This window comes from Equus caballus, chromosome 20, assembly GCF_041296265.1.
Source record: "Equus caballus isolate H_3958 breed thoroughbred chromosome 20, TB-T2T, whole genome shotgun sequence".
Lineage (NCBI taxonomy): Eukaryota > Metazoa > Chordata > Mammalia > Perissodactyla > Equidae > Equus > Equus caballus.
Genome location: NC_091703.1, coordinates 24,168,756 through 24,195,291, shown reverse-complemented (window position 1 = coordinate 24,195,291; position 26,536 = coordinate 24,168,756). Strand labels below are relative to the sequence as shown.

The 26,536-nt window shown below is 42.0% G+C and overlaps 1 protein-coding gene across 2 annotated transcripts; it reads right to left on the bottom strand.

Moving 5' to 3' along the window:
• Positions 1–442: 442 nt before the first annotated feature.
• Positions 443–26,443, bottom strand: ACOT13 (acyl-CoA thioesterase 13). 2 transcript variants are annotated; one of them, XM_023624530.2, is made up of 3 exons: positions 26,311–26,443; positions 2,722–2,906; positions 443–698 (listed from the first exon to the last, which is right to left on the bottom strand). In XM_023624530.2, exons 1-3 carry the CDS (start codon positions 26,389–26,391, stop codon positions 542–544), a joined length of 423 nt encoding a protein of 140 aa, XP_023480298.1. In that variant the 5' UTR covers positions 26,392–26,443; the 3' UTR covers positions 443–541. The 2 variants fall into 2 exon arrangements, with proteins under 2 accessions (XP_023480298.1, XP_014589707.1); XM_014734221.2 differs by lacking the exon at positions 26,311–26,443 and adding an exon at positions 4,283–4,380.
• Between the last annotated feature and the right edge of the window lie 93 nt (positions 26,444–26,536).

Sequence of the window (26,536 nt, the reverse complement as noted above, 5' to 3'; positions counted from 1 at the left end):
TGTGCTTTGCCTCAAACTTTCCTGAGGACAATTTTAGGCCATATGGCTCAATCTGTCTTATTTTCCAATATGGGTTATGGTTCACCTATTCTGAAGTTCCATAATCTTGAAATTGGGTTAAAAAAAGGTTGAAATGTAGCGTGCCATTTTAGAGCTAAGAGGGACCTAAACTTCATTAAGGATTAACCATTAATTTATATTTCTCCTTTAGCTTAATAATGGGCTTTGGTTTTAAGGTAATCTTATCTCCAAGTGGCCCTGTTAGTGTCTTTGCTTTACCTAAGTTTTATCACACTTCGAGCTAAGATTTTTTTTCATCCAAGTACCACAACATCACGATTAAAACCAAACTGAAGAGTCTTAAAATGAAAAAATACACTCTCACCCTATATCGCACTTGGTTGCTATGTCCTCTTCCCCAAAGAAAGTATTTCTTAGCTACTTCTGGTTGTGTTAATTTATTTTTAAAATTACATTTGTTCGAGTCAAATTTACACCTGATATTCATTGTTGGGTTTCTTCAGGTCACGTGGCTTTTCTCTCAGTTTCCCAGGTGTTTTGTGTGTCTTCCTTGTGCTATTAATTTTCCTGTGACCTTGTTTGTCAGATCCACAGAGGTAAATGCAAGTGTTTTTCCTTGCTTCAGAATATGTGCCGTAATCAGTATATCTTCTCCCATTTTAGCAGGTGACATGTACCTTGAAAGGAAACAAATACAGTTAACAGCAAATAAGTTTTAAAAGGGAAAGTTGTGTGCATCACAGAACAGGCTTCCTATGTTACTTATTCTACTCCTAAAAATAGTCTAGGGCCCGCCTGGTGGCACAGCGGTTAAGTGCACACGTTCCACTTTGGTGGCGTGGGGTTCACCAGTTCGGATCTTGAGTGCGGACATGGCACCGCTTGACAAGCCATGCTGTGGTAGGCATGCCACATAGAAAGTAGAGGAAGATGGGCACGGATGTTAGCTCAGGGCCAGTCTTCCTCCAAAGGGAAAAAAATAATATTAGTAAGCTTTCTGAAACTCAAATTTCAAATTTGAATGGCTAGTCCTGACCAAGTTCCATCTTACCCATTTCTTACCTGGACCAGTTTCTTTTCCCATAAATATTAGAAAGGGTTTTCACCCCCCCCCCCCCGTTTTTTTTTTTTTAAGTTTCCCACTTCATATTTATTTGGGGTTGGTGAAAGATTTCCTCTAGCTTTCATTTTAATCTGCTTAACTTCCTAGGTGAAGTATTACTTGATGTCTACATCTTGTCATATCAATATTTAGAATTTACTTAACCCCAAAATGGCTTAATATAAGAATTATAAGGAATTAATATGAGGTTCTTCCTTACAATCCTGGTGATGAATTGTACATACATGCATATATTACACACTTCCTACCCACTTGTAATAAGCTGTCAGTCCATTCCTTTACTTTTGAAATAACTATAGTAAATCTTTGAGACTATGTCCTAGTTTCTGTTCAAGTGAATCGATTTTTGAAGGTCAGGCATCTCTTGATGGTGACCAATACTTTGGGCAACATATACTTTGAAAGGCCAAAACTATGTTTGGCTTATTAAAAATTCTTAGGGTTGTGAAAGCAGCAGTATCTTAGAAGATATGAAATGCAGTGTGAGGTTTGAAGCCCTCTCTGCTGTTAATTGAGGCTCTTAGGGCAAAGCAGAGTCATCAACTCATCTTACCCCTCATCACATGGAATAAGATAAGGACTGCTGAATATGCTCACCAGTACCATAAGCAGAACCTCTCCTTTTTGTACATTTTGCTTTCAAAAGAGCATTTGCATCTTGTCCTGTGATTTGCTTATTGCAACCTTCACTTTATTTCTATAGTAAAGAGAGACTGAACATTTCTTAAGTTAACCTAATAAAAGATTTAGATTGTTTAAAAACTTGATAACTGACATTATTTACATTGCCCTCATGTCCCGTAGCTAGCTGTCCCACCCTAACCCCTGCCTCTCCCCCCAACAAAAATCATTTTTCTGTTGTTTAGGTGGAAAAAGCAGTTGTCTTGAAACTAATTTCCTGGGCCCTGCACTCTTTACTCAACAGGACCGGCAACAGTACTAGTTCATGTTGGAATTGAATTTTTTACATTTGGAAATGTCTGACGCCTGCAGGCATTTTCACGACACTGACAGCCTGACATCTGGGGTTCTGCTCCCTGATCATGTGGTTTAAACCTACAGAGCATGTCTGTGCAGCTGCAGGGAGAGATGCACGATTGCAAAACTAACCGGACATTTGTGTTCACCTTGTTACAAGGAGGTGCCAATGTATACATGAAGGTTTCTCCAACTTTCCTTTGAATTTTATTCAGGCCTTTCTCCATATGTACTCAACATAACCCTCATAAGATATCTGTACAAGTGGCACTTTTAAGGACTGATGAAACGGTGACGAGCCATGAGTTTGTGATGACTTTTTTCCCTACCACTATACATAAGCTGAATGCTTGCCTTTTGGAAGGTTTAGACCCCTCCTCCCTTCACTACTGATATACACTACACTTGGAAATTAGTTCTTCTAGTTCTAGATTCTAAGGCCATGCGGTATTTTAGGGCAAATCTATAGCCACACTTAAGGATGACTAGCTAAGGGCACCTCATGCTTGCTTTATGTTATAAATGTGTTTAGTCGCAATTGTTTGAAATGAGTTTATCACATTAAAAAAATTTATTTGGGGTATAGTTTGGATACATACGTTATGTTCATGTCGACACTGACTCCAGGTGCTCCCCTCTCTGAGAGTAGCAGAGCTACTGTTGATATGCTATCCACTAAAGTGGCTATCAAACCCCCATGGAGAGTGCCCATTTTATTGGTATGCTCTTCTTCTACTTTCATTTCACAAATCACTTTCCCAGGAACAGCAGAGAAGAGAGTTACCTAAGTGTGGGGAAAAAAAAAAAAATTGTGAACAATCTGTGGTATTAGAAAGCCCAGACAGCCCATCGAGAACTATCATTGGATTAAACTGAATCACCTCAAAAAAAAAACTGATTCAGAAATTCAAATGTGACCAATCTCTTTATAATAGAAATTAAGCCTTATGAAAATTGTTTTTAAAGAAAAAGGAATATTTGGGGAAAAACAGTAGTAGTTTTTACTAATCTCCACTCCTCTGCAGAAATCAAACATTTCATCTGAGATTTTCAGCCTTATGTACAAACCTGGCATTTGTTAATGTCTCCTTAGAAATTGTGCACCAACAAAGCCAGCTGGTCCCTGTGATTGTTAACCCATCATAGGTTTAATTTGAATGTTCTCAAGTTTTTGCACAAGTAATTTTTTAAATGACTTCATAGTGAATGGTTGAAAACAATTTTAAAAACGGATTGGAAGATGTTCAGTAATTCAATGAGTTAGTAGAATTAATAAGCTTATACCATAAACCCATTTTAATAACAAGTTTAACAATAGAATGCAACAAAGTTAAAGAGCTGCTTTTAAGGTCCTGTCCCATTTATAGTATAATAAGAATTACGTGAAAAATAAAATGTGGAACAATGAATTTAAAATTTTATATCAAACCTCTTTAAAAAGGACATTTACAGAAAAATAATAGAAATGTGTTCCTTATAGCCTATCTAAATCACTAGGAGAAAACATCATAGCATATTTAGAAGCTGGAGCAGAGCTGTGACTAGAATGCGCTGCATCCAGCAACAGTAATTGTCCCCATCACTAAAGGTGTTCAGCCAGAACATGGATATTTGGTGTGTTAGTTGTATTTGGGGGTGGGGGAATGTCTCAAGCATTAAATGGGTAGTTAGGTTCTAGGTAACTACCATTTATTGAGCACTTTCATTTGCCAGGCACTGTGCCAAATACTTTACATACACTATATAATAAGGAAGGGACAATTTCCACTTTGTAGGTGACAAATTCAGAGTGGTTTATTCTCAAGGTCACTCAGGATATGACAACTAAGATTTAGATCTAGGTCTGTCTACAGGTCTCCCCAGTCGCTAACTAGAAAGTCTGTAGACCCCCACCAGGAAGACATTTCAGAAGTTTCACAAACCACAACTTCAGTGGTTTTGCTGTTGTTTGCCCCTAGAAGGCCCTGAAATAAAACAGAAACTGAACCATATAATATAAACCATCCCAAACAATATTAGGTTATGTTTTGCCTAACAGGTAAATTAATGGAAAAATAGATGTTAGAACAGGATCAAGTCTATTTTTACAATAAATGATCTAGCCACAAGATGTCCTCATAAACTAACAATACAACCAAGCAGGCCCAAGGCTAAACTCACCTCATTCAGGCATTTACGTGAGTACATGGAGCACTGGCAATGTCAAGATGAATGAGATGCACTCCCTGCTCTTACGAGGTTCACAGTCTAAAGGAAGAGACATCCACACAGCATGGCAGTGGAGGGAATTACTGCAGACAGGATAAGCAGAGGCTGCTTGAAGTAAGGATATCTAACTTTCATAAAAGTGTATGTTGTTGGGGAAGAGACGTTAGGAGAGGCTTCCTAGGGAACAACATTCAAGTCTTGAAGGACAGGCAGGACTTAGCCAGTTGAAGATGGGGAAAAAACCAGGCAGTTCAGGAAATAGAATCAAATATGAAAGCCTCACAGACACCATAGGGCGTTTAGCGTAATTAGTGGAGGTCAGTTCTTGAAGTTCCGTTTGATATCTAACTTTGCCTGGGATGACAAAAGGTAAAACAAATGTCAACTGGATTTTCTACTGCAGAATACTGTTTTTATTTTTCTTTTTCCCGACTCGAAAGGCCAAAAGACATACTAACATACAAAATTGGTTTAAAATGTACGTTGGAATAGAGATAATTTTGTACTGGTCAGCCTGAAAATGGCAAAAGAAATGCTTTTCTTTTTAAAGATTGGCACCTGAGCTAACAACTGTTGCCAATCTTTTTTTTTTTTTCCTGCTTTATCTCCCCAACCCTGCCCCCCCCATACATAGTTGTATATCTTAGTTGTGGTCCTTCTAGTTGTGGCATGTGGGACACCGCCTCAACGTGACCTGATGAGCAGTGCCATGTCCGCGCCCAGGATCCGAACCCTGGGCCGCCACAGCAGAGCCAGCGAACTTAACCACTCGGCCACCGGGCTGGCCTCAAGAAATGCTTTTATGTGTTGCCACTTCTTTTCTCCCTAAGGAAAGTAAAGGAATCAAGCCAGTGGAAGATAATGAAGTAATGTCCTATGCAACCTCCCAGAACTGATGAATAGTCCTGTGGGGGAAGAGGCCAAGGGAGGGCTAATGAGGAATGGGGGTGGAGAGGGACACTGGAAAAAAGAAAATAGATCTTAGTCTCTGCGATACTGTGATTTATAAGAAATATATATTTGATCATTCAGATGATCAAAATATATTTCTCACATATATTTGGTCTTAGTCCACAGTTCCTGGCTCACAGCTCCCAAAACCCTTGGATTTCCTAATTGTTGAGAATGATAAAGGTCTTTTGTTATGTTAATGAGGCAACTTTGGAAAGCACCTAAGGATGGCGGCTTGTTGCCAGAGGAGCCAACCATGTGAATAAAGGGTTGGAACTTCCAGTCCTACCCCCTGACTTCCAGGGAGGGGAGAGGGGCTGGAGATTGAGTTCAATCCCCAAAATGGCCAATGATTTAATCAAACATGCCTATGTAATGAAGCCTCAATAAAAACTTGAAAGGATGGGGTTTGGAGAGCTTCCGGGCTGGTGGACACGCGGAGGTGCTGGGAGAATGGCTCACTCATCCAGAGAGGGCATGGAAGCTCTATGCCCTTTCCCGGTATCCTGCCCTCTGCATCTCTTCCACCTGGCTGTTCCTGACTTACATCCTTTTATAACAAACTGGTGATCTAGTAAGTAAAATGTTTCTGAGTTCTGTGAGCCACTCCAGCAAATTAACCAAATCCAAGGAGGAGGTCATGGGACCCTCTGATATACAGCTAGTCAGTCAGAAGCATAGTAACAACCTGGGCTGGCGACTGGCATCTGAAGGGGGTGGGCAGTCCTGTAGGACTGAACCCTTAACCTGCGGAATCTGATGCTGTCTCTGGGTAGATAGTGTCAGAATTGAGTTGAACTGTTAGCGATGCGGGGTTGGTGAGCTGAGGAGTTGAAAGAAAGATTTCTTGGACTCTAAAGGTCTGGCAGTAGTGCTCTTTTATTCAGAGAATAGTGTGGAGTAGCATGGGGACAGGACCCATGGGCAGTAAAGAGCTGCTGCGTGGGGACAGGACCCATGGGCAGGAAGAGCTGCTGCAAACATAGGTTGAGAGTAGGGCTAAATTTAAAACATAGGTATGTGAGTTATCTCTTTACAAGACAAAGGAAAGAACATGTAAAAAAGTCGTTAAAATGATATTAATACAGGTGGGGTCTTGTTATTGGATGGTCCTATAACTTTTAGATAGGAATCAAGCCAGATTAAGTAAATGGCTGAAACCACCACCTTAAATATTATTTTTAGCTAAAACAAAAGAGGATGTTGGGGGTGGAGGGAGAGTCAATCATGGGAGATTACCACACAAGTACAGTAAACAAATGCAGATTTAAGTCCTTGCCTTTGGCATTGATTAAGAGTTTCTAGAGATAAGGTCATCCCTCCTTCTTCCTGGTACAGAGAGGGAGACACCTTTATAGATGGAGATTTCCTTTACAATGTAAATGTCTCTTAACAAAGGGTAAGTAAATTCTACTACTCAGAGCCTCCTTCCTGTCTGCAGTTTTTAAAAGTAACCAGTCTAAAATAATCCTCATCATTAGGACACCCAACTGGTGTCTGAGGCATTGCCTGTTGGTGTGGGGAACCCCTCCCCCCATGTTGGAATTGGGTCCAGGAACCTGTAGGGGAGGAAGACATTTCCTCTACCCTCTCTGGGTTCTTCTGGCCAGAGAACAAAATAAATTCACGTGAGACAGAATAACAGGAGAAAATTAAACAAAGCTTTATAACATGTATACGTGGGAGAGGCTCAGGCAACCTGAGCAACTTGTCAAAATGGCCAAAGCCACCAGCTTAAATATCATCTTCAGCTAAAGACAAAGAAGGAGGTTGGGGATGGGGGGAGTTAGTTACAGGAAGCTACCAGACAAGCACAGTAAACAAGAGTAAGATTATTATGCAGATTTAAATTCTTGCCTTCCACATTGATAAAGAGTTTCTAGAGGCAAGGTCATCCCCCCTCTTCCTGGTACAGAGAGGGAGACATCTTTACAGATGGAGATTTCCTTTACAATGTAAATGTCTCTTAACAAAGGATAAGTAAACTCTGCTTTTCAGAGTTTTTTCCTTTCCTGTATGCAGTTTTTAAAAAAGCAACCAGCCCAAAATATTCCTCATGCCAAAGACACATATCTTGGGGTGGCTAATTCCAGTCCCCCACAGACCCAAGAGTCTCAGTCAAGATACAGGCTACAGGGGGCATACTTGTTTATTCAGTTATTAACTATAGCTAACTTGGTGTTAGACCATGCTCAGCAACTTGACAAGCATTGTCTCAATCCTCACAAATCTTTGAAGTAGATACTATTACAATCTCCATTTGATTCAGAGGTCAGGTTTAACCACTATGCAAAACCGCCTCCCCTTACATCTCACCTGGACTAATGCAGACAACTAGGCCCTGATTCAGTGTCTTATGGGAAGGAAGATGAGTGTATAACCTTTTATGACACCATTGCACCAGAAACATACCTGCCACGGCCCCAACAATACAGAGAACCACCCAGATACGTTCCATTCCCAGGATCCTGCAGGTTGGGTGACTGCAGTAGATAGGCAATAACTTTTATAGCTCAGCCCAGTCTGACACAATGGGCTCCTCAGTTTATCGTAAAAATTGTCTTGCAGGAGGGACTTGTCAAGATGGCGCTGTGAGCAGACGTTGAACTCGCCTCCTCCCACAAACACAACCAGGTTACAACAATTTTAGGAAGAATCACCCTGAATTGAAAACTGAAAACTAGATAAAAAGAACCCCCACAACAAGGGACAGTCCTGACGAACGCAGAAGAGGCAGTAACTCCGGCCAGAGAGGAAAAAAGCCACCTTTGGGAGCAGCAGAGCTTCTCAGCTGGCCAGGCGGGAGCCAACCTAAGGTACGCAGCCCTCCCTGGAGGAGTGAGGTCCAGAGCGGGGGCGATACTGCTATAACCATCCTTCGGACTCAGCCCAGCTGAGATAGGGGTCTTACTGTCTGGCTTTGCTGGCTATTAACTGCAGCGAGGACACCCCAGAAAAGCTATCGGCTGAAAGCCTAAAAGATCCAGGTCTTAAAGGGCCCACACACAAACTCACTCATTGCAGCAACCTAAAATCACCAGAGAGAAGGCTGACTGTCCTTTGGTGAAATGAGACTCACCTGGTGGGCTCTGGGGGCATCTTGGTGAGAGGAGGATCCTCTCTGGAGACTGAGACATTGGTGGGGGCCGTTGTTCTGAGCTGGTCCAGGCGTGCTGATACGGACACAGGTGGGGGCCATTGAGGTGCGTCCCTTGGGCTGTTAGCCCAGGGGTCTGCCACACCCACTAGAGCACAGATTTAATCCAGTTCAGCCAGGGCAGGCAACCCGCCCTAGGGACTGGCCCTACCTAACAGCAAGCCCTCAGGCTACTTTTCAGCCTGCATTGACTGAATCCCTTGATCCTCTACAGGCAGGCAAAGGTGTCTGCCTCTGTGGGGCAGGGCTTGTGTGAGGACCTGGTGAACTGTGGGGGGCATTGGGGCAGAGGTGGGGGCCTCTGCAGTGTGGCGGTGGGGTACGCTCCAGGGGGTTGAGAAGTGTGCATGGACCAGGACTGTGTTGACAGTATATGTGGTCCAGAGGGGGGTGAGGCTTATCAGCGGCAGAAGACTTGTGTTTCACAAATAGCCATAAAAAGGACCAGCCCCACCTTCCAAAGCCTGAAACAACTGAGTGCCTCCAGGCCAAGGGCTAGCCCTACTCAGCTGCACTCCTAAAAGAACTGACATCAGCTTTGTTGGCCTCAGGCCTATCACAACTGTATGCCCCTAAGCCTAGCAACCAGCTACACTGGACACCAACCCAATTAAGAGGACAATTGCAATAAGAGTGTGCTAATAGATGGGACCAAGATGGCGGAGTGAGTGGTCTTCTTTGTCTCTCCCCTGTCGAATCTACAACTAATTGGACATTCACCGATTAACAAAGGATATCCAGATAGCATCTCAAGACGCCTAAGAGTCTTGTACTACTATACATCGGAAGGCGGACGGACTTCCCCCCGGGAGGAGGTGGAAATAGGTGAAAACTCTCCTACCCCCGACCCCCGGACAGCCTAGTTCCTGCAGGAGGCTCTCTTCCAGCAGACTCCCCCATAGCATCGCCACACACCAAGGGCGGGAGTGTGCACTCACCAGCGGAGCGATGGTGGAAACAGGTGACAACAGCCCTACTCAAGCCCCCCGCGATTACACCTAAGCCCAGGGGGAATCCCCAGGGTCCCGCACCCACCAGCAGGGAAGGCCTCCACTCGCCATTAGCAGAGAGGCTCCGCCCAGAATCCAGAACAAAGGGAAGCTCCCCACGGGCAGATTCCCCGGCACAGCACCAGACTGCAAGCTGCTGCAGGGCCCACGGTCTCCAGCGCACGGGTTGGCATAGGGGGCGCCCAAACTTCCCGTAGACATGCTTGGGGACATGGTTGGAGCTCCAGCGCCTGGCTGTGTGGCCCAGGGGGAGGCTCCGGGGTTCTGCAACCCTCCGGCAGGGAAAGCCTCTGCTTGCGATTAGCTGGGAGGCCCCGCCAAGAATCCAGAACAAAGGGAAGCTCCCGGTGGGCGGATTCCCTGGCACTGCACCAGACCGCCAGCTGCTGCTGGGCCCATGGTCTCTGGCACACGGGGTGCCTGGACTTCCCGTGGACATGCTTGGGTACTGGGTGGAGCTCCAACACCCGGCTCTGCGGCCTGGGGGGACGCTCCAGGGTCCCACACCCCCGAGCAGGAAGGGTCTCTGCTCACCATTGGCAGGGAGGCCCTGCCCAGCATTCGGAACACCAGGAAGCTCCCTAGAGCAGAATTCCCCACAAGGCAGCAGCTTAAAAGCCACCACCAGGCCCACGGACTCTGGCCGTGTCCCAGACGAGGCAAGGGGCTCCCAGAGATCCCGAGAGAGTGGAGTGGGGCAGGGTGGAGCTCTGGTGAAACGGCTATGTAGCCCAGGGGGGAACTGCAGGTTCCTACAGCAGCCTCAGCGAAAGCCTCTGCACAGCACTAGTGGAGAGGTCCCAACTGGCAATCGCAAGGCGGGAAGGCCCTGGGGCAAAAGTAGCACAGCTAGGTGAGCTAACGACAGACTGCAGAAGATACCCATAGCTTTGCCAGGACCTATAGTGGACAAGTGTGATCTTATGGGCTCTGTTAGTGACAAAGTGGCGATTATAGGTGATCCTGCTCCTGGCTGCTGGGAAAGCCGACAACACCGCTGCAGACCACAAGGAGGGAGCGCGTCTAAGTGGGCTGCAACAGTAGGCATCAGCAGCCTGAGGCCCCCTTGCAATTGCCCCCACAACCGACGAGGGACCCCACAGGACCGCTGTGACTACGAGGAGGGGTCCAGGTCCAGTCAGTAACAGCTGACAGGGTTCCTGGTTGGTGCAGTCTAAACAGCTGCACACCCCCCCCCCCCCCCCAACACCAGTCGCAACAAGTGGAAGCAGCGACTAAACTCTATCTCTCTGCGGAGGCACAAATCCACGCCATCATGCAGTATGAAAAAATATATTAAATCTCCAGAATAGAAGGAAAATGAGAAGCACCCAGAAAACAATCCCAAAGACAATGAAATCTATAACCTAAATGACGATGATTTCAAAACTGCCATTATTAAAAAACTCAACGAGTTAAAAGAGAATTCAGATAGACAACTCAATGAGTTCAGGAGCCATGTCACAAAAGAGCTTGACACTATAAAGAAGAACTAATTAGAAATACTGGAGATGAAGAACACAATGGAGGAGATTAAGAAAAATCTGGACTCTCTGAACAGTAGGGTCAATAATATGGAGGACAGAATTAGCAATTTGGAGGATAGGAATATAGAAATGCTGCAGACAGAGGAGGAGAGAGAACTAAGACTAAAAAGAAATGAAGAAACTCTCCGAGAATTATCCGACTCAATTAGGAGATGCAACATAAGGATTATAGGTATACCAGAGGGAGAAGAGAGGGAGAAGGGGGTAGAAGGCCTGTTCAAAGAAATAATAGCTGAGAATTTTCCAAACTTGGGAAGAGAGATGGAACTTAATGTGACAGAAGCCAACAGATCTCCAAACTTTATTAACGCAAGAAGACCAACCCCAAGGCATATAGTAGTGAAACTAGCAAAAGTCAACGACAAAGAGAAAATACTAAAGGCAGCCATGCAGAAGAAAATAACTTACAAAGGAAACCCCGTAAGGCTATCAGCAGATTTCTCAGGAGAGACCTTACAGGCTAGAAGACATTGGAATGAAATATTCAAAACTCTGAAGGACAAAAACCTGCAGCCAAGAATACTCTACCCAGCGAAAATATCCTTCAAATACGATGGAGAAATAAAACCTTTCCCAGATAAAGAAAAGTTAAGGGAGTTCAGCGCCACAAAACCTCCTCTTCAAGAAATGCTCAGGAAGAACCTCATTCCTGAAAAATCAAAAAAAGGAAGGGGGTTACAAAATCCAGAACAAAGGAGATAAGCAGAAGGACAACAACACAAAGTAACAGCTCTCCATCAGGACAAAATGCAAAAGAACCAGAAAACAAGTGATAAAATGGCAACAGTAGGCCCCCACGTTTCAATAATCACTCTAAATGTGAATGGATTGAACTCTCCAATCAAAAGGCAAAGAGTGGCAGGATGCATCAAAGAACAAGATCCAACAATATGCTGCCTCCAGGAAACACACCTCAGCCCCAAAGACAAACACAGACTCAAAGCGAAGGGGTGGAAGACAATACTCCAAGCTAATAATGAACAAAAGAAAGCAGGTGTTGCCATACTTATATCAGACAAAGTAGACTTCAAAGCAAAACAGATAAAGAAAGACAAAGAGGGGCAGTATACAATGATAAAAGGGAGGCTCCACCAAGATGACATAACACTTATAAATATATACACACCTAACACAGGAGCACCAAAATTCGTAAAGAAACTATTAACAAAACTAAAAGGAGACATCAACAGCAATACAATAATAGCAGGGGACCTCAACACCCCATTAACACCAATGGACAGATCATCCAGACAGAAAATCAACAAGGAAATTATAGAATTAAATGAAAAATTAGATCAGATGGACCTAATAGATATATATAGGACACTTCATCCAAAAACAGCAGGTTACACATTCTTCTCAAGCGTGCATGGAACATTCTCAAGGATAGACCATATCTTGGGAAACAAAGCAAGCATCAATAAGTTCAAGAGGGTTGAAATAATATCAAGCATCTTTTCTGATCATAGCGCTATGAAACTAGAAATCAACTACAAGAATAAAGCTGGGAAAGGGCGAAAAATGTGGAGACTAAACAACATGCTACTGAACAAACAATGGATTATTGAAGAAATTAAAGAAGAAATCAAATATTATCTGGAGACAAATGAAAATGAAAACACACTGTACCAAATGATTTGGGACGCAGCAAAGGCAGTGCTAAGAGGGAAATTCACTGCAATACAGGCTCACCTCAATAAGCAAGAAAAATCTTACATAAACAACCTCAAACGACACCTAACAGAATTAGAAAAAGAAGAACAAACAGCCCAAAGTCAGTAGAAGGAGGAAAATAATAAAAATTAATGATATTGAAACAAAAAAGACAGTAGAAAGGATCAATGAAACAAAGAGTTGGTTCTTCGAAAAAATTAACAAAATTGACAAACCCTTAGCCAGACTCACTAAAAAAAAAAGAGAGAAGTCTCAAATAAATAAAATTAGAAACGAGAGAGGAGAAATCACAACAGATACCAAAGAAATACAAAGGATCATAAGAGAATACTATGAAAAACTATATGCCAACAAATTGAACAACCTAGAAGAAATGGAGACATTCCTAGACTCATACAACCTACCCAAACTGAATCAGGAAGAAATAGAGAATCTGAATAGACCAATCACAAGTAAAGAAATAGAAACAGTAATCAAAAGCCTCCCCAAAAATAACGTGAATGGATTGAACTCAGGACCAGATGGTTTCTCTGGAGAATTCTACCAAACATTCAAAGAAAATTTAATACCCATCCTTCTCAAACTATTCCAGAAAATAGAGGAAGATGGAGCACTCCCTAATACATTCTATGAAGCCAACATCACCCTGATCCCCAAACCTGAGAAGGACAACACAAAGAAGGAAAACTACAGGCCAATATCACTGATGAACATAGATGCAAAAATCCTCAACAAAATCTTGGCAAACCAAATACAGCAATACATCAAAAAGATTATACACCATGATCAAGTGGGATTTATACCAGGGACACAGGGATGGTTCAACATCCGCAAGTCAGTCAACGTGATTCACTACATTAACAAAATGAGAAACAAAAACCACATGATCATCTCAACAGATGCAGAGAAAGCATTTGACAAGATCCAACATTGATTTATGATAAAAACCCTCAATAAAATAGGTATAGAAGGAAAGTACCTCAACATAATAAAGGCCATATATGACAAACCCACAGCCAACATCAATACTCAACGGACAAAAACTGAAACCCATCCCTCTCAGAACAGAAACAAGACAAGGGTGCCCACTTTCACCACTCTTATTCAACATAGTACTGGAGGTTTTGGCCAGAGCAATTCGGCAGGAAAAAGAAATAAAAGGAATCCAAATAGGCAACGAAGAAGCAAAACTCTCGCTGTTTGCAGACGACATGATCTTATATATAGAAAACCCCAAAGAATCCATAGAAAAACTATTAGAAACAATCAACAACTACAGCAAAGTTGCAGGGTATACAATCAACATACATAAATCAGTAGTATTTCTATATGCTAACAATGAACTAACAGAAAAAGATCTCAAGAACTCAATGCCATTCACGATCGCAACAAAAAGAATAAAAACCTTGGGATAAATTTAACCAAGGAAGTGAAAGATCTATACAATGAAAACTACAAGACCTTCTTGAAAGAAATCGACGACGACATAAAGAGATGGAAAGACATTCCATGCACATGGATTGGAAGAATAAACATAGTTAAAATGTCCATACTACCTAAAGCAATCTACAGATTCAACGCTATCCCAATCAGAATTCCAATGTCATTCTTTACAGAAATTGAACAAAGAATCCCAAAATTCATATGGGGCAACAAAAGACCCCAAATTGCTAAAGCAATCCTGAGAAAGAAGAACAAAGCTGGAGGCATCACAATCCCTGACTTCAAAACATACTACAAAGCTACAGTAATCAAAACGGCACAGTACTGGTACAAAACCGGATGCACAGATCAATGGAACAGAATTGAAAGCCCAGAAATAAAACCACACATCTATGGACAGCTAATCTTTCACAAAGGAGCTGAGGGCCTACAATGGAGGAAAGAAAGTCTCTTCAACAAATGGTGCTGGGAAAACTGGACAGCCACATGTAAAAGAATGAAAATCAACCATTCTTTTTCACCATTTACTAAAATAAACTCAAAATGGATCAAAGACCTAAAGATTAGGCCTGAAACAATAAGTCATCTAGAAGAGAATATCGGCAGTACACTCTTTGACATCAGCTTCAAAAGAATCTTTTCGGACACCGTAACCCCTCACATGAGGGAAACAATAGAAAGAATAAACAAATGGGACTTCATCAGACTAAAGAGCTTCTTCAAGGCAAGGGAAAACAGGACTGAAACAAAAAAACAGCCCACTAATTGGGAAAAAATATTCACAAGTTATTTATCCGACAAAGGGTTAATCTCCGTAATATACAAGGAACTCACACAACTCAACAATAAAAAATCAAACAACCCAATTACAAAATGGGCAGGGGACATGAACAGACATTTCTCCAAAGAAGATACACGGATAGCCAATAGACACAGGAAAAGATGCTCATCATCACTAATCATCAGGGAAATGCAAATCAAAACTACACTAAGATATCACCTTACACCTGTTAGAATGGCAAAAATATCCAAAACCAAGATGACAAATGTTGGAGAGGCTGTGGAGAAAAAGGAACCCTCATACACTGTTGGTAGGAATGCAAATTGGTGCAGCCACTATGGAAAACAGTATGGAGATTCCTCAAAAAGTTAAGAATAGAAATACCTTATGACCCAGCCATCCCACTACTGGGAATCTATCCTAAGAACCTGAAATCAGCAGTTCCAAAAGTTCCATGCACCCCTATGTTCATCGCAGCATTATTCACAATAGCCAAGTCATGGAACCAACCTAAGTGCCCAGCAACTGATGATTGGATAACGAAGATGTGGTATATATATATACAATGGAATACTACTCAGCCATAAAAAAGGACAATGTTGTCCCATTCACAACAACATGGATAGACCTTGAGGGTATTATGTTGAGTGAAATAAGCCAGAGAGAGAAAGACGAACTCTGTATGACTCCACTCATAGGTGGTAGTTAACATATGGACAAAGGGAACTGATCGGTGGTTGCCAGGGGAAAGTGGGTTGGGGGGAGGGCACTAGGGGTGAAGTGGTGTACCTACAACATGACTAATAATGATGCACAACTGTAATTTCACAAGGATGTTAACTTTCATAACCTTAATAAAAAAAAAATTGTCTTGCAGGTGCACGCACACACGCACCATCTGTCCCTTTTCTGTGTCTTCCCTGCACCTCATGCATTCACATGAGTTGATGTCACTCATGCTACCACAGCACCTTCTTCCCCAGCCCCACACATCTAGGCTCCAATTCCATCACAGACAGACATACTTCCAGTGACAAACACACACATTTAGCTCCCCTTTCCTCATTTTACTGAAAAGTAAAGACAGTCAGAAGGGATCCCTGAAAATCAGCAATCAAGAAGATAGCCCCTAAAAGGAAGCTCTGTCTAGAACCCAGAATTCTCCTTACGCCTTAATGTTTCAGATCATTCTGGTCTTTAAGAACCATCACCATTACTGTGACTGCTGCTGATTGCTGTGCAGCTCTGGTTCAAAGTACTCAATAAATGTTAGTTATTACTGAAAATGCCAAAACTGTGAAAATGACTCCAGCCCACTTGCTTTTCTTCTTGCTATCAGAACTTTCACTCTGCTTAAAATGCTTGAACAAACTGGATATCCAGGTGCTCTTCTGAAGGTGAATACGATCCTATCAGTTCCCTGGCCTTCTACTCTTTGGTTCAGTTCCTCTCTGAGCACACCCCAAGGTACCTGACTGTACCAATCCCAGCCAACAGATAAATAGCAAAGTCCCCTAATGTTAGTGCTCAAGAAGGATGTAGTATAAAGCAACTCTATGCGGGGACAGGGAGAGCGATACACCTCATGAGTGATGCAAGTCACGACCAATTTAAGATAGCTGCATAAAAGGTCTTCTGGGAGCAAACAGCCTAGTACATAAAGCTGCCAAAAGCCCTGGAAGTCACCAGTATTCTTTCATATTTCACTACCCAATCCATCAGCAAATCCTGTCAGCTCTCTCTTCAAACACACCCAGAATCCCAGTCACCTCCCTAGCCCCCATCCACCTACGCATGATACTTCCTCTCTGCTCCAAGCCACCATCATTTCTTTCCAGTTGTTACAACTGCCCCCAACTTGTCTCCGTACTTCTGCCCTTGCCCACCTCATGTCTATTAGCAACTAGAATGCTCCTTTAAAAATACAAGTCAAATTATGTCACTCTTCCGTGAAAAACCCTCTAATGGAGCTCCATTTCACCCAGAGTAAAAGCCAAAGTCCTTACAGTGACCTATGGAGCTGTACATGGTATCTCAACTCCTAACTCGCCCCCTTGGGCCTCCCCCTCAAATTCCACAAGCACACAGTGTGGTAAAGTCTAGGGCCTTCACATTTGCAGTTCTCCCGCCTCGAAGGGCCAGGTTAAATCTTCAGAGAATATTTAATTAAATTCCTCTTAGCTCTTCCCTAGGGCCTTGAAGGGGAACACTCTTCCCCTTCGAGTATGACATTATTTAAAACTGAAGTTTCGTAAAAAGAACTCCAGAGCCAGCCCTAATGGCGTAGTGGTTAAAGTTCGGCATGCTCTGCTTTGGTGGCTTGGAGGTTTGGAACCACACCACCCATCTGTCAGGAGCCATGCTGTGGCAGCGGCTCACACAGAAGTAGAAGGACTTACAACCAGAATACACAAGTATGTACCGGGGCTTTGGGGAGGGAAAAAAAAAAAAAGAGCAAGATTGGCAACAGATGTTAGCTCAGGGTGAATCCTTCCCTGAAAGAAAAAAAAAAAAGAACTCCACAGTAATACACATTTTAGGGGAAAAATACTTAAACTCCCCGATCCTATAGCACTTATCACTATCTAACACACTATATATTTTATTTACTTATTTTGTTTAGTGTTTGATTTACCACACTGAAATATAAGTTCCACGAGTGGGAGGATTTTTGTCAGTTTTGTTCACTGGTATATCCCTGGTGCTTAGAATAGTGCCTGGCACATAGGAAGCATTCAACTCTCTGCTGAATGAAAACACTCAAATCTTAAGGTCAACTAGGAACATTCTATAACAATATGCCCAACGTTTACTGGCCTCAGGAACTGATGGAACAAACTATAGGGAGTATTTTCTATTCTACAGGCATCTTCCACAAGGCACTGACAAATGCTTATTAAGCATCTACTATGGACTTGCTCCCAAAGAACTATCAGTGTGGAGAGAGAAGACAGATAAATCAACAGATATTTTCAATACTATACAGTAAATCTTATAGCAAAAGTTAGCCAAGGTACAGAAGTGGATCAGAGGAAGACAGTTGGGGATGTCAGGGAAGCCTTTTCAGGGACACCAGGCACCACTTGAATAGGACTTTGAAGGATAAGAGTGAAAATGGGGGGCAACTAGGGCAAGGGCAGAGGATCCCAAAATGAGTAAGATGTTATCCTAGTCCTCAGGCAGTGTACAAACCAGTAGAGGTTGTAAGAGAAGGCCAAACATAAAAGTTAGCAAATGAGTGACACACGAGGCAAAACAAAGCCCTAGGGAAGAGCAAAGAGGAATTTAACTATTCCCTGAAGATTTAACCAGCTGCGGTAACACTCTACTCTTGTTCACTGGAGTGGTGGTGATGAGACGTGCTATGGAGGAATATAAGCAACCACTGGACCTTTCCCCAAAAGCTGGTAAAGGTAAGATTTTATTGAGGCATTCTGGAATGCTTGTAAAGGTGGATACTATGAAGGCCTCTATCACATTAATCACTTTGGCAAGATTCCTGCCATATACAGCTTCTCTGCTGCTTTAAACCCGGACAAGAGGGGCCAACAGGGAAGAGCTTCCTCATCCCCGACAGACTGAGGATTTGAGCAATGCCTGTTCCCACCTCCTGTTCTCCTCTCAAGGGGGAAAGCAGAAACGTGTGTAGACTATTTGCAGTGGATCTACAGTTCAGAATCCAGTTGCATACAGAAAGGAATGATGCCCTGCAGGAAGGCAAATATGTGAGCCGGGCCCAGGGGAATAGCTTAGTTATCGTATAAAATCACAAATCAAACAGCAAAAAAGAAGTTAATAATCTCGGTTCACTGAGAAACAGTATTCCAGAAATTCCTGAAACTCCTAGGGTGGCTGAGCAAAAATTACAATGCTTTTGTTTAGTGTTCTGTTCTGAATTTTAAAAATACATACATTTAATTTCTACTAAAGCTCTCAGATAATAACTTTCTGAGGTCTTCCCAAACCTCAGGACTTGAATCAAAGGGCTACTTAGACAAGTGGTGTAACGGTTCAGCAGCACTTCATTTCAGACGGTATACACAGAAAGAACTAAACCTTGACTGTCTTCCATGGCAGAAGCAATGTAAATTCATCATCATTTCCCTTGAAATTGGTCATCCACTCACCCCTGCTAAAATTATTAATTTTCCCCAATATTTATAGCTGCTCTGAGTTGATGCCAAATCCCTTTCCTCTACACTATCAATAACTCTTGACCTGAATTCATTATTTCACTAATTATATCCTGATTCCTTAAATCCTACTTCTGAGCCATCTAAATTGCCATGTTACTTCTCTTTAGTAGATATTTAATTACAAAGATAAAATTCATTTTATGTGCATAAATAAATCAAACAGTGTAGAGATGCAGTTTCCTGCTGACTACCCCTTCAGTGCTGTGGATCATTCAGTATCATTCTCTAGGCTCATTCAAACATGTACACATACATAGGGTTTCCCTCCTTTCCTTTTAAAATTATAAAAATGGGATCATATTATACCCATTACTTTGCAACTTTCATTTTTCTCTTCCCAGCATATCACATCTATTCCTCCAGCTCAACTCATATACAAGCATGCATTGCTTAACAATGGGGACATAGTCTAAGAAATGCGTTCTTCGGCGATTTCATCATTCTGCAAACTCAGAGTGTACTCACATAAACCTACTACACACCTAAGCTAGATGGTATAGCCTATTGCTCCTAGACTACAAACCTGTCCAGCACGTTAGTGCACTGAATACTGTAGGCAACTGTAACACGGTGGTAGGTACTTGTGTATCTAAACATAGACAAGATACAGTAAAAATATGGTTTAAAAGATAAAAAACGGTATGCCTATATCAGGCACTTGACATGAATGGAGCTTGTAGGACTGGAAGTTGCTCTGGGTGCGTCAGTGAGTGAGTGGTGAGTGAATGTGAAGCCCTAGGACATTACTGTGCCCTACTGTAGACCTTATAAACACTGTACACTTAGGCTACACTAAATTTATAAAAAATATTTTTTCTTCAATAATAAATTAACCTTAGCTTACTATAACCTTACTTTATAAACTTCTAATTTTTTTTTAAAGATTTTATTTTTTTTCCTTTTTCTTCCCAAAGTCCCCCAGTACATAGTTGCATATTCTTTGTTGTGGGTCCTTCTAGTTGTGGCATGTGGGACGCTGCCTCAGCGTGGTTTGATGAGCAGTGCCATGTCCGCGCCCAGGATTCGAACCAACGAAACACTGGGCTGCCTGCAGCAGAGCGTGCGAACTTAACCACTGGGCCACAGGGCCAGCCCCTAAACTTCTAATTTTTTTAAACTTTCTGACTCTTTTGTAATAACACAGCTTAAAACACAAACATGTACAGCTGTACCAAAATATTTTCTTTCTTCATGTCCTTATTCTATAAGCTGTTTTTTTTAAAGATTTTATTTTTCCTTTTTCTTCCCAAAGCCCCCTGGTACATGCTTGTGTAGTTTTAGTTGTGGGTCCTTCTAGTTGTAGCAGGTGGGATGCCGCCTCAGCATGGCCTGATGAGCAGTGCCATGTCTGTGCCCAGGATTCGAACTGATGAAACCCTGGGCCACCAAAGCAGAGTGCGCAGACTTAACCACTCGGCCACGGGGCTGGCCCCATAAGCTTTTTTCTATTTTTAATTTTTAAACTCTTTTTGCTAAAAACCAAGACACACACACATAAGCCTAGGCCTAGGCAGGGTCAGGATCATGAATATCATTGTCTTCCACCTCCACATTTTGTCCCACTGGAAGGTCATCAGGGGCAGTATCATGCATGGAACTCTCACCTCCTGTGGTAACAACGCCTTCTAGAATACCTCCTGAAGGACCTGCCTGAGGCATTTCTTGAGGAGGCGTCACTCTTTTCAGAAATATGTCCATGGTGGTTTGCTTGGTTTGTTTCTTTTTTCATCATAGATTTGTTTGTCAGCAGATAATGCACCATGAACATTCCTCTCTATTAATAAAAACCTTTCGGTCTTGGGGTCTCTATTTTCAAACGTCTTAAGGAGTCTGTTGAGGTCTGCAAAAGCTTCTGCTAAACCCTTCACTATGAATTTTCTTGGGGATTCTTCTTTTTCTTCTCCTGTGGTTTCCTTTTCTCTTGCTGCTTCTTCTGCTATGCATTCCAGTTCCTGTTCCAACAACTCCTCATTAGTCAATTCCTCACGAACCACCTCTAGGAGCTCCTCAATGTCATCCTCATCCACACTCAGGTTCAAGTTGTTTGCCATCTCAACCACAGCCCTGTCGATTTTTGCAACCTCCTCATCCTTGGCAAATTCTTTGAAGTCACGGAAGAACCTCTTGAGAGTTTTCTTCCAGTTGCAATAGGTGATAGGAATTTTTCAGATCCATTATAATCTTATAGGACCACTGTTGTATATGTAATCTGTCGGGCAAAATGTCGTTATGTGGCGTGTGACTGTAGATGTCTTTTAATAGCTGTGTGGTATTCCCTAGAATCGAATATACTAGATTTATTAAACTATTGCTCAATATACATGTTCTTTCCAGGTTTTCATCATTACAAACAAAGGTGCTTTCATTTGTATAGATTGCCAAAATTAGATAGCTGAGTGAAAGGGTATATAAATTTTTAACAAATCTGCCAGACTACTTTCCAAAAGCAATGAAAAAGAGTGCCTCCTTCCCTGATTCCTCATCAGTAATCATATTATTACTCTTAATTTTTACAATATGATGAGCAAAATCTGATTGGTATCTCATGATTTACATTTGCATTAGCCAGACTACAGGCACTACTGAGCATCCTTTTGTGTTTACTGGCTGTCTACACTTCTTTTTTGTGAAGTCTGTTTACATCCTTTGCACTCATTTACCTGTTAGACTGTCTCTACAGCTCTTCTTACCATCAGATTTCAACATCTAGGCAACAGTGAAATTCTCTTCCAGATTATTGTATTTTGACTTTCATTATCTTTTGCCATAAAAAGATGTTCATATTAGCAAAATGCATGGTGCGTGACACCTAGTAAGTGCTATGCAAACTTTTAAAAATAAACAACTTTCTAATTTTATAAAGTCATACATATCATTTAATGACATGCTCTTATGTTACAAATCACTTTTTAAGACATGACTCCTTCACATGGAGCTCCAGTGATTTCTTTTACCAGTTCCCCTATGGTTGGACATTTAGGTTACTTCCCATTTTTGATATCACAAATAATGTTAAATCAATATTTCTGTACATAAGTCTTTGAATGAATCTTGCTTTATTATTTTCTTGTGCATTTCCTGTACCTAGGCAATTTTAAGCGCCAATAATGAATTTGGAAAAATCTGTTACCATATCATGTCGATAAATTTTAAATAATATCACTGCCCCTTTTGTGGTCAATCCAAAGCCTCATGTTCTTCTAGTAAGTATAAGGTCTAGTCTTGGGCCGGCCCAGTGGCACAGCGGTTAAGTTCGCACGTTCTACTTCAGTGCCAGGGGTTTTTTCGGTTTGGATCCCAGGTGCAGAGATGGCACCACTTGGCACGCCATTGTGGTAGGCGTCCCACATATAAAGTAGTGGAAGATGGGCATGGATGCTGGTTGAGGGCCAGTCTTTCTCAGCAAAAAGAGGAGGATTGGCAGCTGATGTTAGCTCAGAGCTAATCTTCCTCAAAAAAAAAAAAAAATCTATTCTTACCTTCCTAACCATTTCTACCATCTTCAAAGACTCTTCATCTCTTTCTCAATCCTGTATGTCCTCAAGGTTCCGTCCTAAATCCATAATGTTTCTCCTAGTCTGTGTTCTTCCTCTTAAGACATCTCATTCACTTATACATCGTCTCTCATTTCCATAAGGATGACTCTATACAATTTTACCTAGCTTCTGAACTCTATGCCCTTATTTCTTTGTGTGTTGGACTCCACATGGTATTTCCAGATCCTAGCACAGAGCCTGTCCCTTGAGATTCCCAAGGTATGTCACTCCACATGTGTTACTGTGTGGGAAAATGTTCCATTGGCAAATAACTTAAACATGATAAAGTGAAACGTTTATTTATTGCAGAACTAGTCAAAAGTTTAAATAAGCAAAAAGGATAGCACATCTCCACTTATATGAGGTACCTAGAGTAGTTAAATTCATAGAGACAGACATAGATGGCAGTTGCCAGGGCTGGAGGAAAAGGGGAGTGAGGAGTTACAATTTAATGGGGACAGAGTTCCTGTTCTGCAAGATGAAAAGAGTTGTGGAGGTGGATGGTGGTGATGGTTGCACAACAATGTGAATGCAATGAATACTACTGGATTGTATACTTTAAAATGGTTAAGACGGTGAATTTTATGTTATGTGTATTTTACCACAATTGAAAAAAAAGAGGGGTACAACATCAGTGTTTCCTCAACTTATTCTGTTTTCTCAGGGCACCTCTGATGGAGCTGTTCCTTGGAATCCACTTTTCTCCTCTCCTATATGATAAACTCCCAGAGGCAAGGAACTGTGGTTGGTATTTCTTTATAATTTCACAGTACTTAATTTGATTGATTTTAAAGTGATTTTATAGAAAGAGCAGGACATTTATGTTAACTGGTAGTTTTTCTGGATCAGTGTTTTATAAAAGACAGGTTTTATGGGTATTTACAAACACTGACAAAAAGTTTTCAAAAGAGAACAGGGTAAAATAAAAAAGTTCTAATGTCAGATCTCATGCATTGACTTGACATCTGTGCCAGGACTGACTGGAAAGCCTTCTTCAACAGACCATTTTTGGAGGAATGGAAAGTCACCATCATTTACCAGATTCTATACGCTGGGTCAAAACAACTGTCCAAAAAGCAGAACACCCATTGGAATATTCTCAGCCAAATTTTCAAGTGTTAATCTACTTGACGCATTGGCTTAAAAAAATCATTGAAAGAATCAGAGATTAGCACTCAGGATAGAATTGTTTTTCTTATACAACCAAGAAGAAAATGGAGCTCCATTTTGGTGAGATGGTTCTCTCTATCCGGGTATATCGTCAGCCAGTAAGGCCACTGCGGAAGTGGGTAATGAGGCAGACTTGAAGTGATATTACTGTGCATCTCACTTGCTTCTTACACTCAGAAACACTATCCCTCCTCCTCTTTGCTATTACAAAGCAAAAGGCAGACCATATACATCCTTACTCCAATTCAGTTTTAGCAATATTCTTGTGTTTAAAAACCCTGCATTGAAAAATGAACATTTCTTGCCGTGAAAACTCTCTGGTGTCATATTTAAATAACCAGAGGGACAACTATTTGACATAAAATAATTTTGTCAGTCAAGGTCCAGTGAGGCAACAAAGAAGACACTAGTTATTTTAACAGAGAGAGTTTAACATAAAGAATTGTTAACCAGCGATTTAGAGAAAGACACATTCTATTCCATGCCAAGACTTGTGGAAGTGCCAGGATTTGAGCAACCAACTCACAGTTCAATGCAAAGACATGTTTATATTTAGAAAGAACAAGAGAGTAGCAATTTATCTAGTTTTGACTCAGGACAAAATGACTGATTCACAGGATGGTCTAAGTCAAGGTTTGTCAGCCTCAGCATTGTTGACATTGGGACTAGATGAGTCTTTGTTGTGGGCACAGAGGGGAGGGAACCTGTGCACTGTAGGATCTTTAGCAGCATCCCTGGCCTCTAACCACTAAAGGCCAGCAGCATCCCTCCCATCCCACTCCAGTTGTGATGATCAAAAATGTCTCCAGACATTGCCAAATGTCCCACGGGGAGCAAAATCACCCTCAACTGAGAACCACTGGTCTTGGTCATATTAACTTAAAACTTACAGTGAAAGGAAAAGAAATATGTCCACAACTAAATTTATGGATCACTATGCATAAATATATACTTTGGCCTTAGCAACTCTGCCTACGTGAAACATAACCACAAAACATATTTTAGATCAAATTAACAAACACACAACACCGACTATGGTATTGACCTGCGCAGTTAATATAGTAGCCACTAGCCACATGTCAGTATTGAGCACTTAAAACATGGCTAGTCTGAACTGAGATGTGCTGTAAGTGTAAAATTCACACTGGATTTCAAAGATGAAGTACGAAAAAATCAATACCTTTGTAGCGATCACAGGTTACAATAATATTTTAGATATAATGAGTTACTTAAAATATATTCCTAAAATTAATCTCACCTATTTCTTTCTCTTTTAAAAAGTGGCTATTATAAGATTTACAAATTACACATGTAGCTTGCATTGTACCTCTACTGGACAGTGCTGGTCTAGACACTGGGTTAACAGGCTTATCTTCTTGGAGGGTAAGCTACCACTAACGCCAATGCAGGCACGCATGGAGTTTACGACTATTCCAGTATGTCTGTTCAAGGTATGAGGATTTTAATTACATGCTCAAGGGCAAATACAACCTGTGCCAAGATTGTCATGAGAAGATACATGCCTATAAGGTTGCTGAAAGTTTAACAATGAAAATGGCTACAGATTTTTTTAAGGAATTCAAACTTCTCCTCAGACCAATACTTCTTTTTTTGGATAATGTATTTTTCAAAAAGTTACTGTAGAGTGTCCTTAGATTTTATAGTATTTGCTATTTGAAACCTTAAGCACATTTGTCTAAGTATTATTTCCTCTGTATTCCACAAAAACTCTGAGAGATCCTTAGGGGCAGTTATTTACAGTTTGTAAAGTGTTGTGTTCCAAGCAGGAGACCTTGGTCCAAAGTCCCACATTCGTCCCACAAAGGATCGCAGCTGGTCTGTGTTTAAACTCCACTTCCAAATTATTTCCACATTTCCCCAATACTCTATCCTAATCAGAAGGAAAACAGGCATGTATGCATTAAAACATTTCGAAAAAACCCTAAAAGTTCTTAGGTTGTTAAATGTCTTCCAAGTCTGACATAACCAAGGGCTTTTGTTACTCATGCTTATTTATAAAGGCTGCCTATGTAACCTGACGTTCTTCTAAAAGGACACTGGAAACCGGAAGTCTGAGCAGTCTGTTTACGTGCAAAAGGGGCACGTCTGGCCCTACCGAACTCTGGTACCACTCTACTTGGTACTCGGCTTTCCTACCTTACTGCAATTATTTATCTTCTAATCCTCTAGGCTGCCTCTTACTCTTTCCTCCGGATCACCGCCAGCGCTTGTCTGTTGAAAGGTCGAACGCTAAGGTCCTCTCTATCTCTCGAACCGAGCAATTCTGTCGCCACAACTGATAACCATACTTATTTACGGACGTCTAAATGAGATCATCTATGCACTTGACCCGCACATAATGGGGCTCCATCAAAGCAGTGCTCATCATCACTAAGATGAACCCACGAGCGCAGTCCAAGAGAATGTAGGGAGAGAGATCTATCGAGCGCTCACGGCGCGCCCAGCACGGTGCTTTCCTCCCCTGCATTAGAAGCCGCGGCTTCGCCTCCAGTACCTTTTCCACAACTCTATCGAAACCGCGAACACCGGTTATAGCCTTCATCAGCTCCTGCAGATTCTTGGGCACGCGGCTCATCGTGGACCGTTCCCCGGCTCCTGGGACCCACGCAAGAACGAAATTGGCAACAGCCGGGAAGCCCAGAGCTTAACAAAAGAACAAGGGCACCGAGGGCGAACGGCACGCGGCCCCGCCCCGCGGCGCGCTCCAAGTCCGGCGCCGC